Source organism: Stegostoma tigrinum, chromosome 17, assembly GCF_030684315.1.
Source record: "Stegostoma tigrinum isolate sSteTig4 chromosome 17, sSteTig4.hap1, whole genome shotgun sequence".
Classification (NCBI taxonomy): domain Eukaryota; kingdom Metazoa; phylum Chordata; class Chondrichthyes; order Orectolobiformes; family Stegostomatidae; genus Stegostoma; species Stegostoma tigrinum.
In genome coordinates this window covers 35,875,713-35,890,885 of record NC_081370.1, presented here as the reverse complement: position 1 = coordinate 35,890,885, position 15,173 = coordinate 35,875,713, and the positions used below count along the sequence as shown (strand labels likewise).

Below are 15,173 nucleotides of genomic sequence, written 5' to 3'. Positions count from 1 at the left end.
TCATTTGTTGAATATACTGGCTAAAGAAAATAATGACATGAGCAAATTGAAATGACCAGCTTATCTGGTGATATTAAGATGAGTCAACTGAGCTAGGATCAATAAACTAGCATTTCCTGATTCAGTTTGCTCATGCTTGATAGGTGTCATACATTGGTCTTGATAAGTTGTCCTTGGAATAATTAAAAGAGCCAATGAAACCAAATTTGGGAATATGTAAATTAACACTATTTCCGCAGCTGATTTTGAGCAACAGAGCTCAGAAAAACAAGTGAGAATTGGCAATGTTCAGGACGAGAAGCCCCTGACTCTCTATTTCCCCTTCATCTCAAATGGCAAATAGTGGAAAAAGCAAAACAACGCGCAATCAATTACTGAAACTCAGGAATACCTTCAAGTTTTGAGACTGCATTCACCAGTTCAATAACTGGTCTCAACTGATACCAGTCACCAGTTAAATAACAAATCTCAAGTCAAAACCTAACACGTGAAGGACTCCAAGGACTTTTAAACTGTGTAATCTTTATTCTTGTCTGTAGCATGCATTCTCTCCATTTTAAACTTTATAACTGTATTTGTGTGTGTTTTTGGTATTGCATTTTATTAATTTTCTTGATTTCAGTAAATAATAAAATTCCCCTTTCTCTTACTCAGGTGAAACCTTGAATTGGTTCCTTTTGTAAGAGCTATCTATATTTTATCATTCACCTACTCCTTCACCAGAACTCTAAATTTTACCCCTTCAAGTATTTATCCAACACGCCTTAAAAGTTACTATTAAATTTGCTTGCACTGTCATTTGAGGCTGTGCATTTCAAGTGGGTAACAGTGTTAATAATTGTTTCTACATTTTTATCTGGAAGACCTTGGTAATAAATGCAATGCTACACACTAATATACCACTTTTTAATATTTAATTACTTTGATTCAGAAACTTCTTTAAATACCAGACTTGGTGACTTCACTATCATTCTTGTGCAGTAGCCCTCTACTTTTAGGAACATTCTTGATATTTTGTGACCTTGAAGATAATGCATTCTACTTATGCTGCTGAGATTACCAGAGAACCAGAAAAACCATAATTTCTAGGTGACAGTGAAAGTCATTTACATGGAATATTGCAACACCGAGTATTTCTCTGTTTCTTCAGTACTGTGCTTAATAGCTTTTTGCAACATTTTGAATATCTACGTCAGCTATGCTACCCATGGCCACCTTGACAAAAGTTAAATGTAGGTATAGTTTCTCCCATTTGATTCCCCCAACTTGAACACATGAAGCTGGGAGAAAGGTTTCAGAAATTTATAGTTAACTACCTGCCAGAGTCAACAACTGTCACATCATGATCAACTATTTACGTCCGTTTTACACTGAAACTGCCAATATAAATTTGTAAGTGTTCATATGTGTGAGAGAAGTAAAGGAGGTAAATACAGATGCAGAACTCACCAGTTTTGTTTCACTGGCCATGTCACTGATTTTTTTTTCATAATTTTTTTACCTTACTTTTCTCTGCCATTGTTAAGTCTAACAATAACTGGAACTCTCTATGCCTGCAGGAAATGTGACAGCCGTTTAATAGTTATCAATCTCATGGTATGTTTTGGTAGACCTCAATTAGCTGAGAATAAGTTTCAGTATCCGTGGGATTTTGAGAACTTGTTTAAGCTATCTCCCACAGTCTCTGACATTATTTTTAATGAGCTGCAACTCTTTTACTTCTGGCTATATCTTTCTGTAGTCAAATTGCATAATTTTTAAAAAAATATTCCTATTGTCCATGTTGAAATTGTCGGAAGTGATTTCCAATTTGGCAGAATTCTTTTATTAATTAATGATAGTCCACCATATCTTTCTGTGCATAGTTTGGGGATTTGGGAGGAAAAAAAGAGAATAAGTTTACTTTTTCCCGTTTGGCTGCCCTTCTAGATGGTATACATCAAAACAAAGCCCAAAATCTAGAATTCAGAACTGAAATCATAAGTTCTTGAGTATTTAATTTCATACCATATTTAAATGTTACTGCTGGGCTCACCTAGCTTTTATTATCCTCAAACTGTACTTTAACTTTCTTCTGAGATGAGCTATTAATTTCAAGAGCTTATGGATTCAAACCTCCTTCCAGAGCCTACAAAACCTACAATGACATTTCCATGCAGTACTGAGGGAATGTTGTATCATCAGAATCAATATTTTCTAGTTGTAACTTTAAACTGAAATCCCCATCTACTTGTTTCAGGTAAAGTTGAACAATTCCATTATACTATGTTAAGAGCAGTAAATTAGCATGGCATCCTTTTCTGATGAAGGGTCTACGCCTAAAACGTCAGCTTTTGTGTTCCTAAGATGCTGCTTGGCCTGCTGTGTTCATCCAGCTCCACACTTTAGTATCTCAGTTGTCCATTTACTGCTGTAGAATTTTGCTGTGTGCAAGTTAGCTGACATGTTTACCAACGAGACAGCAATAACTTTGCATCTTTCCACCTTTTTCTTTCCCCAGTTGAAACCATTTCAAGACATTCCTTTCACAGGCTTTTGTTTACATCTGAGATTCTCTTTTTGAACTTGATCTCTAGTTGTGAAATGTATTTTTATTAAAGAACTTATGTGGGTGAAAGTTGTTTTTGGCATTTCAAGTATGTTGGCAGTAAAACAATTTGGGCTTACATGAAGGTGTAACAGGTTCTACATAAATTTCCATTTCTTGATTCTTTATTGGCCCTAAGTAAGGTAATACTTTAGTATGAACTCTTGGATTGTTTCCAATAATTACTCCATCAGAATGTATTCTGCAACTTTTTGGCCAGTTCTGAAGATAATATTTAAGATTCAATGGCTTGGAAACAGCCTGATAGAAATAATTGCATTTTAATTTTCTCCAATTGAATGTCCAGGGATCTTGGTACATCATTAACAAAACTGCAGGTGCTCTGGATGGCTCGCTGTGGCCTCAAAGACTTGGATGGAATTCCTTCCTTCTGTTCATTAAAGGTAATTGATTTATGAAGTGAATCTTAAGACTGTAATCATGGGAATGGTATGAGGTTACGAGGATTTAATTACTTAAGACCACAAATTAATTCTGTCAATTTTTAAGATAACAAACTAAGGACATTGAGCAATGAGGAAATATTAACAACTTTGGATTCTGCTCTGTTAAAAATCAGATTTGATAAACAAAATTCAGATTGTACAACAGCTCACCAAGCTTACTTTTGTAGCTCACCATTTGTTAGCTGAGACAATCAGAAACTAACTCTACTGTCTGTGCTTTCTCCCCATGACAGTGTATCAGTTCAAATCCTGCCATCATGCACTGTCCTATTTCCCCTCCAAACTAATCCTACTATCTCAATCCCTTTGTAGTCCTGTATCAATCCTAAACAAATCCTGTACTTCCACTCACTCCCCCAACATTGACCTGTATCAGTCCTGAACAGACCTGTATCCTGATTCTTTCCTCACACAGCCTTGTATCGATTCCAAACTATATTCATGGCCCTATGCTCTCTGCATAACCCTATACCAATCCCCAGTTACACCCACCCTTTGTTCTCTGTTTAGTCAAATATCAATTTCAACCAATCCTCATGCTCTCTCTACGAGCTTGATATTACATGCCTCCACTGAGTGTATATGAAACTGCGGACCACATAAAGTAGGTCAGGTGACTTTTCCACTATTTTACCACCCACTCTCTAGCTAATGTACTTCCATAATATGGAGAATAGGTGGATACTAAAATTAGCATCCTGCCTACTGTATATGAATGAATAATCAGGGTCAATTAAAAAACTCAATTAACCCTGCTGTTATCTTTCACGTGTCATAAAACAGTAGATCTTGGAGCTGGTTTGGAGTGGGCATCCCAGTTTTTCAGAAAAAATGGTTTTAAAATGGTGGAAAGAAAAGGGTAATATTTTCTTCTTGGAGGGTGCACTTTGCCCAACAGGGGCACCCCTTGAGAAATAGTACCCCATTTCCTTTCTACCTACCTGTACATCAAAACCCTTCCCTATTGTGGGCAAAAGCTCCTCACCCAATGCCTTGACTTCCCTCACTTCATTTGACCTTTGTGAGTCTGCCTGTATTTCTAGCAGCAGCCATTATTAGGCTGTGGTTGCTGGCAGGGTTGGCCAACCACTCCTGAGGCTGGAAATTCCTGCTCAGTGAGGGCCACTAGTCCAGTACTTCTGTCTTCTGGTAGTGCATTAAAGACGAGCTTATTTCTGGTCCATCTGCTTGTGAACAACTTTGCTTCTGGGGGCGTGGTGTTTGTATGCCATTAATTTACCAGGCATCGTGGTAGTCAAAGAGGCAGGAGTTGCAACAAATGCTTTTTATTTTAGAAACTTAGCACATTTTCGAGCCAGGAAAAACCACCATGTTTATCTTGCATCAGTGAGGTCATAAATATTTATTAAATAATACTGTTCAATATTAAATCATATAATTGACATTTGTTACAATTGCAACATTATCTCTTCCCTCAAAAAGTAGTCCAAGCGAAGTGCAGTTTCATTTGCTGGAGCTTTCATTACTTCAGTTTTTCATTCCCAGTTAGGTGAATACTTCTCTGGGCAAAAGTTTAAAACTGGTTTATCCTGCTTGCAGCCCCTTTCCACCTTCTACAAACTCTTCTCTATTTTACATTCCCTTAGTTCCCACACTGCAGCCCCTTATTCCTCTTTGTAGCCTCTGTTCCCTGTTCTTTTCAGTGCTTCTCTTTCTTCCCCCCCCCCCCCCCCCCCATCCCTCCCTCTTTCCAGCACTTTCCTCTACCACTGCCACACCTTTCCGGCATCATCTCTCTCCCCTATCCCTTTTCCAGTGTCTCCTAACCTTCTCTGTCCGACTGCCTCCTCACCCCACCATACCCCACTTTTGGAGCCTTACTTCTGGCCTCTCTCCTCAGGCTGCAGGCCTCATTCCTCAGCTTCAAACCCTCAATCTTGCTGCCTTTTCTAATGACTTTATTCACTATTTGTGCCCTGCTCCCCTTTATCCTGCTGACAGCTGCCAATAACTGTCGCTCCAAACACAGGTTGGTTCTTTCCTGTGATTGAAAGAGCAGCTTCTTGAATTTCTTCGCATTATGTTTACGTGGGTGACTACTCTCTAGTGGCTCTCCTGAACACATTTTCCACGGTGATCTGGGCTTTCCAGGTTATGATTCCACCCACTGCTCTCACATATTTTGACTGCTGCACACAATGATTGTTCTTCAGCTTCTGTCATAGCAAAACAATTTGTGTTCCTCAATCCTGTGTGTGAAATAAATCCTCCACATTTTGTTCTCACTTTCTTGGTGACAATTTTAAATCTAAAACATTTTGTCAATCCAAAAGAAATAATAGCTGTTCAGTAATACAGAACTTGACTATTGCTGGGGGGGAAAAGCCATCTATTCAACCTTTTTGTCTTGCACTAATCAAGACCTTCGCAAGAATAACATTTCAAGGGATATTTCCAATACAGCATGAGGGAGAATGCTGATTAGTTGACAAGTGGACTCTGATTAGTAGAGGCATTCCAATGGAGAATGCATCAATTAATGGCAACTGTCAGTTATCTGTGGGGCTTTGATTAAATTTTGAACTAGATGGGATGACCGATTGCATTGCCCTGACCAATGAGAAATGAGGCAGCAATTGACTGTCACCTATTTTATTGAGTTTAACCAGGTATAGTGTGTGTACGCATTTGTTCTGCCTGCAAAGGACAGGGCCCATTATTATTGTTGTTTTAATGAATTTCCATTAAACAATAAGATGTAGGAATAGAAGTAGACTATTCAACTCATTGAGTCCTGCCCTCCATTCATTGGGATAATGGCTGATCTGATAATCCTCAAATCCACTTATCCTCATAACCCTTCATTTCTTTATTTAACACAAATCTGTCTATCTCTGCCTTGAATATAATTAATGACCCATCCTGAACAGTTCCCTGTGGTTAGAAATTCCAATATTGACTCCCCTCTGAGAGAAACAATTCATCCTTACTTCTGCCTGTAATAGGCAACCTGCTTTCTCTGAGATTAAGCCCTTGACTGTCCCACAAGGGGAAACAGCTTCTCTGCATCTGCTCTGTCAGGTCTCCTAGGAATCAATAAGTTCTTCTTTCATTCTTTTAACTGCAATGAGTACATTCTAACAGACTCAACCTTACCTTTGAAGAAAATTGTTCCTTATCTGGAATCATTCAGTAACTGTTTTCTAATTGCCACCATTGCCAGTATATATTCCTTTAGATGAGGCGTCCAAAGCTATTTGCAATATTCCAGCTGTGGCGTGACGAATGCTTTGCCTAGTTTTAGCAAGGTTTCCCTATTTCATACTCCATTCTCCATAAATAAAGGTCAACAGATTATTTGCTTTCCCTATTAGCTGCTGATCTAATCTGCTAGCCTTTTGTGATTAGTGTATGACGATCCCAAATGTCTCTGTGCTGCAACTTTTGCAATTTTTCTCAATTTAAATAATATTGAGCTCTTCTAGTCTCCCAGAAAAAGTACATAACCTCACATTTTCCCACATTATGTTCTATCTGCCAACTTTTTGCCCACCTAACTGGTCCATATCCTTCTGCAGACTGTGTGTCATTCTCACTCTTTTCTGCCTACTTTTGTGTCTTCTGCAAACTTGGTGATGGCACATTCAGTTCCTTCATCCAAACCATTAATATATATAGTGTAAATAATTGTGGCCCCAGCACTGATCTATGTGGCACTCCACCAGTTACAAGTTGTCATCCCACAAATGCTTCCACAATCCCAACTCTCTGCCTTGTATTAGTTAGCAAAGTCTGTATCCATGATAATGTAGTATCTGCAAACCGTGGGATCTTATAAGTAGCCCCACGTGCAGTACTTTCTGGAAGTCAAAATATATTATATCTACTGTTTCTCTTTTGTTTTATCCTGCTTGTTACCACTTCAAAGAATTCTAATAAATTTCCTCATCATGAAGGAATTTATACCATGTATTTCTAAATGCCCTACAATTAAATCCTTTATAGTAGACTGTAGCAGTTTGCCAATGACAGAAAACTAAAAGACTGCAGATGCTGGAAATCTGAAACAAAAACAAATTGCTGGAAAATCTCAGCAGGTCTGGCAGCATCTGTGGAGAGAAATCAGAGTTAACATTTCAGGTCCAATGACCTTTCTCCAGAACTCCAAAATGTTAACTCTGATTTCTCTCCACAGATGCTGCCAGACCTGCTGAGATTTTCCAGCAATTTCTGTTTTTGTTCCAATGACAGATGTTAGGCTAACTGGTTGATAGGTAGCTGATACTTGTCTCCCTTTTTGAATAAGCAGTTGTTAGTAATTGAAATATTAGCAGTTTTCCAATCCGTTTACTCTCCCCTCCTGTTAGTCTCTCCATTATTTAGTATTTTTGGAATGTTATTAATGTTCTCTACCATGAAGATTGAAGCCAAGTAATTTTTTAAAATCCTTTGCCATTTCCTGGTTCCCTATCATTATTTCCCCAGCCTTGTTCCCTAAGGATCCTTTGTTCACTTTAGCTTCTCTCTATTTAATAAAGCTCCTACAGTCTGATTTTATATTACTTACTAGTTTGCCCTCATAGTTTATTTTATCCCTTTTATTATACTTTAGTCTTGTTTTGTTGGCTTTAAAAACTTTCTTAATCATCTGGTTTAGCACTAATATTACCACATTGTATTTTCTAATTTCAATTTGATAATAGCCTTAAGTTCTTTTGTTAACCATAGTCGGTTAACCATAGGCCCCTTCCTAGAATCCACCTTCCTCACTCAGTACATCTTTGCTCTGAGTCATGAACTGGTTCTGAAATGTTCATCAACAATCTTTCCTGTTAACTTCTTTTCTAGTGCAGTCCAACCAACTTGGCCCTCATCCTATGTAATTTCACTAACTCAGATTTAACCTAGTTGCTTCCAACCCAAGAATCACATTCTCCAATTGAATACTAAACTCTACTGTGTAATGATCATTGTTTTTTAAAGCTGTCTCAGTGCTCATTACCAGATTGAAAATGACCTGAATCCTGGTTGGATCTATAATGTTTGGTTCCAGAAAACTGTATTGAATACAGTTATGTATTCTTCCTCATGGCCACCTTTCCCAATTTGACTTTCCTAACCTACTTAAAAATTAAAGTCACCCATGATTGGGATGCTACATTTTTATAAGCCGTCATTGTCTAATGGTTTGTTCTATGCCCTGCAGAACTGCTACTTCTAGCGGGCCTAAATACTACCTCCCCTTGCTGTTTCTTACCTCTACTGATATAGATTCTGAACCATTTCTTGCTATCATACTTATTCTATCTCTTAGTAAGGGGAGGTCATGCCCTACAAACCTGTTAGAATTCTTTGAAGAGGTAGCAAGTAGGTTAGACCAGGGAAACCCAGTGGATGTTATCTATCTCGGCTTCCAAAAGGCCTTTGATAAGGTGCCTCACAGGAGGCTGCTGAGTAAGGTGAGGGCCCTTGGTGTTCGAGGTGAGCTTCTGGCTTGGATTGAGGATTGGCTGTCTGACAGAAGGCAGACAGTTGGGATAAAAGGCTCTTTTTCGGAATGGCAACCGGTGACGTGGTGTCCCACAGGGTTCAGTGTTGGGGCTGCAGCTGTTCACTTTATATATTAATGATCTGGATGAAGAGACCGGGGGCATTCTGGCGAAGTTTGCCGATGATACGAAGATAGGTGGACAGGCGGAGAGTACTGAGGAGGTGGGGAAGCTGCAGAAAGATTTAGACAGGTTAGGAGAGTGGTCCAGGAAATGGCTGATAAAATTCAACTTGAGCAAATGTGAGGTTTTGCACTTTGGGAAAAAGAATACAGGCATGGACTATTTTCTAAACGGTGAGAAAATTCATAAAACAGAAGTACAAAGGTACCTGGGAGTGTTGGCCCAGGATTCTCTAAAGGTTAACTTGCAGGTAGAGTCTGTGATTAAAAGCAGTGATGTGCTTCTGAGACTTTATAAAGCTCTAGTTAGGCCCCATTTAGAATACTGTGTCCAATTTTGGGCCCCACACCTCAGGAAGGACATACTGGCGCTGGAGCGTGTCCAGCAGAGATTCACACAGATGATCCCTGGAATGTGAGGTTTAAGGTACGATAAACGGCTGAGGATCCTGGAATTGTACTCATTAGATTTTAGAAGGTTGAGGGGAGATTTAATAGAAACTTACAAGATAATATATGGCTTAGAAAGGGTGGATGCTGGAAAGTTGTTTACGTTAGGCGCGGAGACTAGGACCCCTGGGCACAGCCTTAAAATTAGAGGGGGTAAATTTAAAATGGAAATGAGGAGACATTTCTTCAGCCAGAGAGTGGTGGGCCTGTGCAATTCATTGCCGTGGAGGCTGGGGCCCACGTACTGATCCTTGCTGTACTCCACTAGTCACTGCCAGCCACTCAGAGGAAAAAAAATTATTTTCACTCTTTTTGTTTCTTGTCTGTCACCCAAGTTACAATCCATGCTAAAATATTATCTCCATCTGATAAGCTTTTACATTGCCCAATAATCTCTTATTCAAAGCCTTCTTATAATTCATATACATCAGAGGGCGGCATGGCGTCTCAGTGGTTAGCACTGTTGTCTCACTGCACCAGGGACCTGGATTCACTTTCAGCTTCGGGCGACTGTCTGTGTGGAGTTTTCACATTCTCCCCGTGTCTGCACAGGCTTCCTCCAGCTGCTCCGGTTTCCTCCCAGAGTCCAAAGATGTGCAGGCTAGGTGGATTGGTTATGCTAAATAGCCTATAGTGTCTAGGGTGGGAAATACAGAGATAGAGTAGGGGGGTGAGTGTGGGTGGGATGCTCTTCAGAGGGTCGCTGTGGACTTGGTGGACTGAATGGCCTGCTTCCACACTAGTGATTATGTGAACATCCACTGATTCTCCCTTATCCATTCTACTAGATAAATCCTTAAAAAAACTTCAATACTAAACCTGTGCTGGCTTTGCCCGATCCTGTTAATGCTGTCCAAAAGTTCAATTATCATGCCTTTTATAATAGACTTGAGCATATTCCCCACTACTGATGTCAGATTTACTAGCCTGTGCTTCTCTGCCTTTTCTCTTGCTTCCTTTTTTAATAGTGAGGTTAGCTTTGCCAGCCTCTAATTTGTCAGAACTGACGGATAGTTTATAAAATTTTGGAAGGTGGGGACCAGTATATCCAGTATTTCCAGGCCTACTTCCTTTAGTATTCTGAAATATGGGTTATCAGGCCTTCATGCTTTGTCAGCCTTTAACCTCAGTACCATTTTCTTATTAACATAGATTTCCTTCGGTTCTGTCCTCTCAGTAGACCTTGGTACCCTGAAATTTCTGAGAGGCTATTTGTGCCATTTTTTGTGAAAGTAGAACCAAAGTATGTGTTTAATTATTCTGCAACTTTTGATCTCCGGCAAATTTTCCTTGGCTCCTGACTGTAAGAGACCTACATTTGTCTTTACTAATCTTTTTCTCTTCACATATTTATAGAAGCTTTTATGGTTAGTTTTTATATTTCTTATAATTTTATTCTCATACGCTATTTTCCTCCTCTGAATCAAACTTTTGCCCTATTTTGTTGAATTCTAAAATACCCCCAATCTTCAATCTTGCTGCTTTTTCTGGCAATTTTTTTTCTCTTCTTTGCATCCTGTACCATACTAATTCTTTTTGTAAGCTATGGCTGTGCTACCTTTCTCTTTTATTTTTGCACCAGATAGGAAGAATAATTGTTATAATTTAAGCACGTATTCTTGAACCATTGCCTTTCTACCATCAAAATCTTTAGTAAGTTTCCTCAATCCAATCTAGCCAATTCTGCCTTGTTGCCTCATAATTCCCTTCATTGAGATTCAACACTCTAGTTTCAGATTTGACTATTTCACTCTCCACCTTAAGAAGAATTGTATCTTATTATGGTCACTGTTCCCTAAATCAAGCACAAATTTTTGTTTTGGAAGCTTTTCTTTTTGCACAGTACCCAGTCTAGAGCACCCTGTTTTCTCATAGCCCATAAACGTATTGGTGTAAAATTCCATAACAATACACTCCAGGAAATCTTCCTTCACAATATCATTGTTATTTTGGCTTGTCTAATCTATAAACAAGTTAAAGTCATCGATTACTGTTGTAAATTGCATATCTGCATCTCTGATTTCTTGTTTATTGCCTTTCCCTAATGTTTCCTCTACTGTTCAGGGGCATTTAGACAACACTCAACAATGTGTTTTGACCTTCAGAGCATTTTACCTCCATCCATACAGATTCAACATCATGATTTTCTGAGCCAATATTCTTCTTCAATAGATTTATTACTTTACTAACAACATTAATCCACTTCTAATCCCTTTTTGTTTGTCCTTCCTAAATATTGAATAATCCTGGATTTTCAGTACACATTTTTGGTTACCCTACAGTCACGTCTCTGATCGTAACTATATCAACAATTTATATCCATCTCTGCAAATAATTCATTTACCTTATTACAAATGCGCATTAAGACACAAAACATTTAAGCTTGTCTTTTTAACAGTGTTAGTCATTTTAGCTTTATTTTGCACTATGGTTCCATTTGCTTCTCTTAATCATTTTTTAGCTTTCTATTTTTGCTTCTTATCTTTTTGTCTTATCCTTTTTATCCTTGTTTCTCTGTCATCTATCTCCCTGCTTCCCTTTAAACCCTCTCTGGTTTGTAGCAACAACACAACTCAAGGACATTGATCCTGGTCCTGTCCAGATGCAATCTGTCCTGCTTGTACTAGGCCCACCTTCTCAGAACTAGTCCACTGTCCTAGCAATCTGAATCCCTTCTTCCTACACCATTTCTCCAGCGACATATTCATCTGCTACTCACTGTTATTTCTACTCTCTCTAGCACATGGCACTGGTAGGGATCCTGAGATTACAACCGTTGTGGTCCTTTTTGTAATTTATATCCTAACTCTCTAAATGCTGCTAGTAAGACATGTTATGGAACTGAAACATATCAAGGAGATAGCCTAGACCCTAAATTTCATCTTATTTTAAGCAAAATGTAAGGTGCTGTGTTGCAGATGTAATTTGATTGGTTACACTACTCACCTTTAAGCAAAACATGTTTTATTCTTACCCTATGGTTAAAATACAAACAAAAGAAAGGAGAATTGATCTAACTTTAATGGAAAATGTAATAGAATAATCGATTATTTAATCTAAGTCAGCTAATTAGGATCCACTTTCGGCCAGTTCTTAATGATGCTACCCTTTTAATGGTCCCCTTGAAATAAATCCGTTGAAAAGTCTCAGAATTTCAAAGTTGCATACTTGCACGAATTAAAGTTTGAGATACTTACTTTCTTACCCAACAGATGCATGCACTTAGTCCAAGCCTTAAATACCAACAGCTGTAAAGGTGAGAATTTCAGCGCTAGTGTGATGCCAAGTACGTAGCTTGTACGCCACAAAGACTGACGGATTGTACCAAGCAGCATATCCATTCAGCTGTTTGTAATAAATAAGGTACTGACTGAACCCAACTAGTCAGTGCTTGCAAAACTCACGAGAGAGTGTCCAACATTGGACATAATTCTGCAATTGCACAACATTTGCTGAATAATCTTAGTGTCCAAAGAATTACACCGATAACAAATTTAGGATTGTTGTTCAGGCTCACAGAACGAAACACATGTGTAATGAAAGCTGTACATAATAATACTCAGCCCTGTTTTTTAGAGGTAGAAAGAACATATTCATCTATTTTCCTGTTTCAACTCAAAACAAAAAGTGACAACTGTTGGTTCATTTCTCAGGGAAATGCCTTGACTGAACACTCAACCTGCCTAGTTTAAATTTAAGCAAAGCCTTGTAGTTAACTATCGGTCATCACTAATTGGCGCATTCTCCATGGCAATACCTCTACCAATAAAAGCCCACTTGCCAAACAATCAGCACTTCCCTCTCATGCAGGATAAACGTTGGTTTTTCGCTGGAATTGACTTTCTTAAAAGTTGTCCTGATAAGTCAATGGTGGCTAAGTTATAGGAGCGGATCCTGAGAGACAGGATTTAAATGCATTTGGAAAGGTAAGGACTGATTAAGGAGAGTCAACATGGCTTTGTGCTTGGGAAATTTGTTTTTCATTAACTTGATTGAGTTTTTTTGAAGGAATGACAAAGATCATTGATGAAGGCAGTTTGGAAGACGTTGTCGATATGGACGTCAGCATGCCACTCAACAAAGTTGCGCATGGTAAAGTGCTTAGTAAGGTTAGATCATATGGGATGCAGTAGGAGCTAACCACTTTGATACAGAATTAGCTTTAAGATAGGAGACAGAGGATGGTGTTGGAGGGTTGTTTTTCAGACTAGAGACTTATGACCAGTGGTGTGCCACAAGGATAGGTGCAGGGTCCATTGCTTTGCATCATTTCTATAACTGATTTGGATGTGAATAATGAAAACAAGGTTAGTAGTATTGCAGACGTCACCAGAATTACTGGTGTCGTGGACAATGAAGAAGGTTATCTCCGAGTACAATGGATCATGATCAGATGGGCCAATGGGCTGAGAAGTGGCAGATGGAGTTTCATTTAGATAAATGTGAGGTGTTGCATTTTGGTAAGGCAACTCAGCACAGGACTTATACAGTTAATAGTAGGACCCGAAGCCAAACAAAGAGACCTAGCAGTGAAGGTGCATGGTTCTTTGAATGTGGAGTCGCAGGTAGACAAGGTGGTGATGAAGGCATTGGATATGCTTGCCTCATTGGTCAGTACGTCGAGTGTAGGAGTTGGCATGTCATGTTGTACTGCACAGGATATTGGTTCGGCCACTTTTAGAATACTATTTTCAATTCTGGTCTCCCTGCTATAGGGAAGATGTTGTTTGACTTGAAAGGGTTCAGAAAACATTTACAAGGATGTTGCTGGAATTGGAGGGTTTGAGCCACAGGGAGAGGCTGAATATGCTGGGGCTTTTTTTCAGTGGAATATTGGAGTTTGAGGGGCAAACTTATACAGGTTTATAAAACCATGGGGGGGCATGGATAGGGTGAATAGCCATGGTCTTTTTTCCCAGAGTAGGGATGTCCAAAACTAGAGGGCACAGGTTTAAGGTGAGAGGGGAAAGATTTAAAAAGGACCTGAGGCACAACTTTTTCATGCAGAGGGTAGTTCATGTATGGAACAAGCTGCCAGAGAAAGTGATAGAGGCAGTTACAGTTACAATATTTAAAAAGCATCTGGATGTGTATATTACTAGGAAGGTTTCAGAGGGATATGGGCCAAAAGCTGGCAAATGGAACTACATCAGTTTAAGAAACTTGGTTGACTTAATGAGTTGGACCAAAGGGTCTGTTTCTGTGCTGTATGATTCTGTGACAAACTTTGACAAACTGTGTCTTTTTCTGGCAATACTCAATCTTTTCCCATTCCCTTGATGTAAGTGGTCACCTAGTTGGATATAACAAGGGACAGGGATGTTTAGATATCCAGCAGACTGTGCCATTTGATTAGTGGGCTTTGGGATTTGTGAAGCCACTTTCATAACTTAGTGATTTGTCACACATTAAAACTAAGACATTATTACCCCGAAATAAAATACTGCAGATACTAGATATCTGAAATAGTAAAATACAGAAAATGCTGGAGATAGTCAATAGATCAGGCAGCTTATGTAAATAAAATGAAAAACTGTGCATATTGCAGATCAGAAACAAAAACAGAAATTGCTAGAGAAACTCGGCAGGTTTGGTGGCAGGTTTGGGAAGATCAGGTAATATTGTGTTTGGAGTGAAACAGAGTTAATGTTTGAGGTTGATACCCAGAGTTCATATGAAAGATCCACAGATGATCATGAACAGCAAATCATTTCTAACATTTGTTGTTTTAAATATGTTGTGTACATATTTACTGCTATATATTTTGTTATAATTTTGGAATGTCTAACTGCAATAATGAAAAGCATTTGAACTGGCATTTTGAATCAATGTGGCTAGACATTGTAGTTTGTCAAGTTTGTTGTGCAAAGAATAACAAGCGTCTCTGATTCTGTTACAAACACTGGAATATATGCTGAATTATGTGACCAAAAATCTAAATTGTTTACAAGCCTGAGATAATACCCAGTTCACTCTGACTTCAAACACTATCTCTGTTTAACAATAAAAGTTCTGAACTTTTCATCTGTGAACTTTT

The 15,173-nt window shown here is 38.7% G+C and overlaps 1 protein-coding gene across 3 annotated transcripts in view; it reads left to right on the top strand.

Annotated features, from left to right (window-relative positions):
* The window catches only part of lrrc56 (leucine rich repeat containing 56), a 128,262-nt gene that overhangs the window by 42,140 nt on the left and 70,949 nt on the right, over positions 1-15,173 (top strand). For all 3 annotated transcript variants that reach the window (XM_048545323.2, XM_048545325.2, XM_048545324.2), the window contains one exon: positions 2,895-2,991. In XM_048545323.2, coding sequence (XP_048401280.2) covers positions 2,895-2,991 — 97 coding nt within the window. The remainder of the gene's footprint in view (positions 1-2,894; positions 2,992-15,173) is intronic.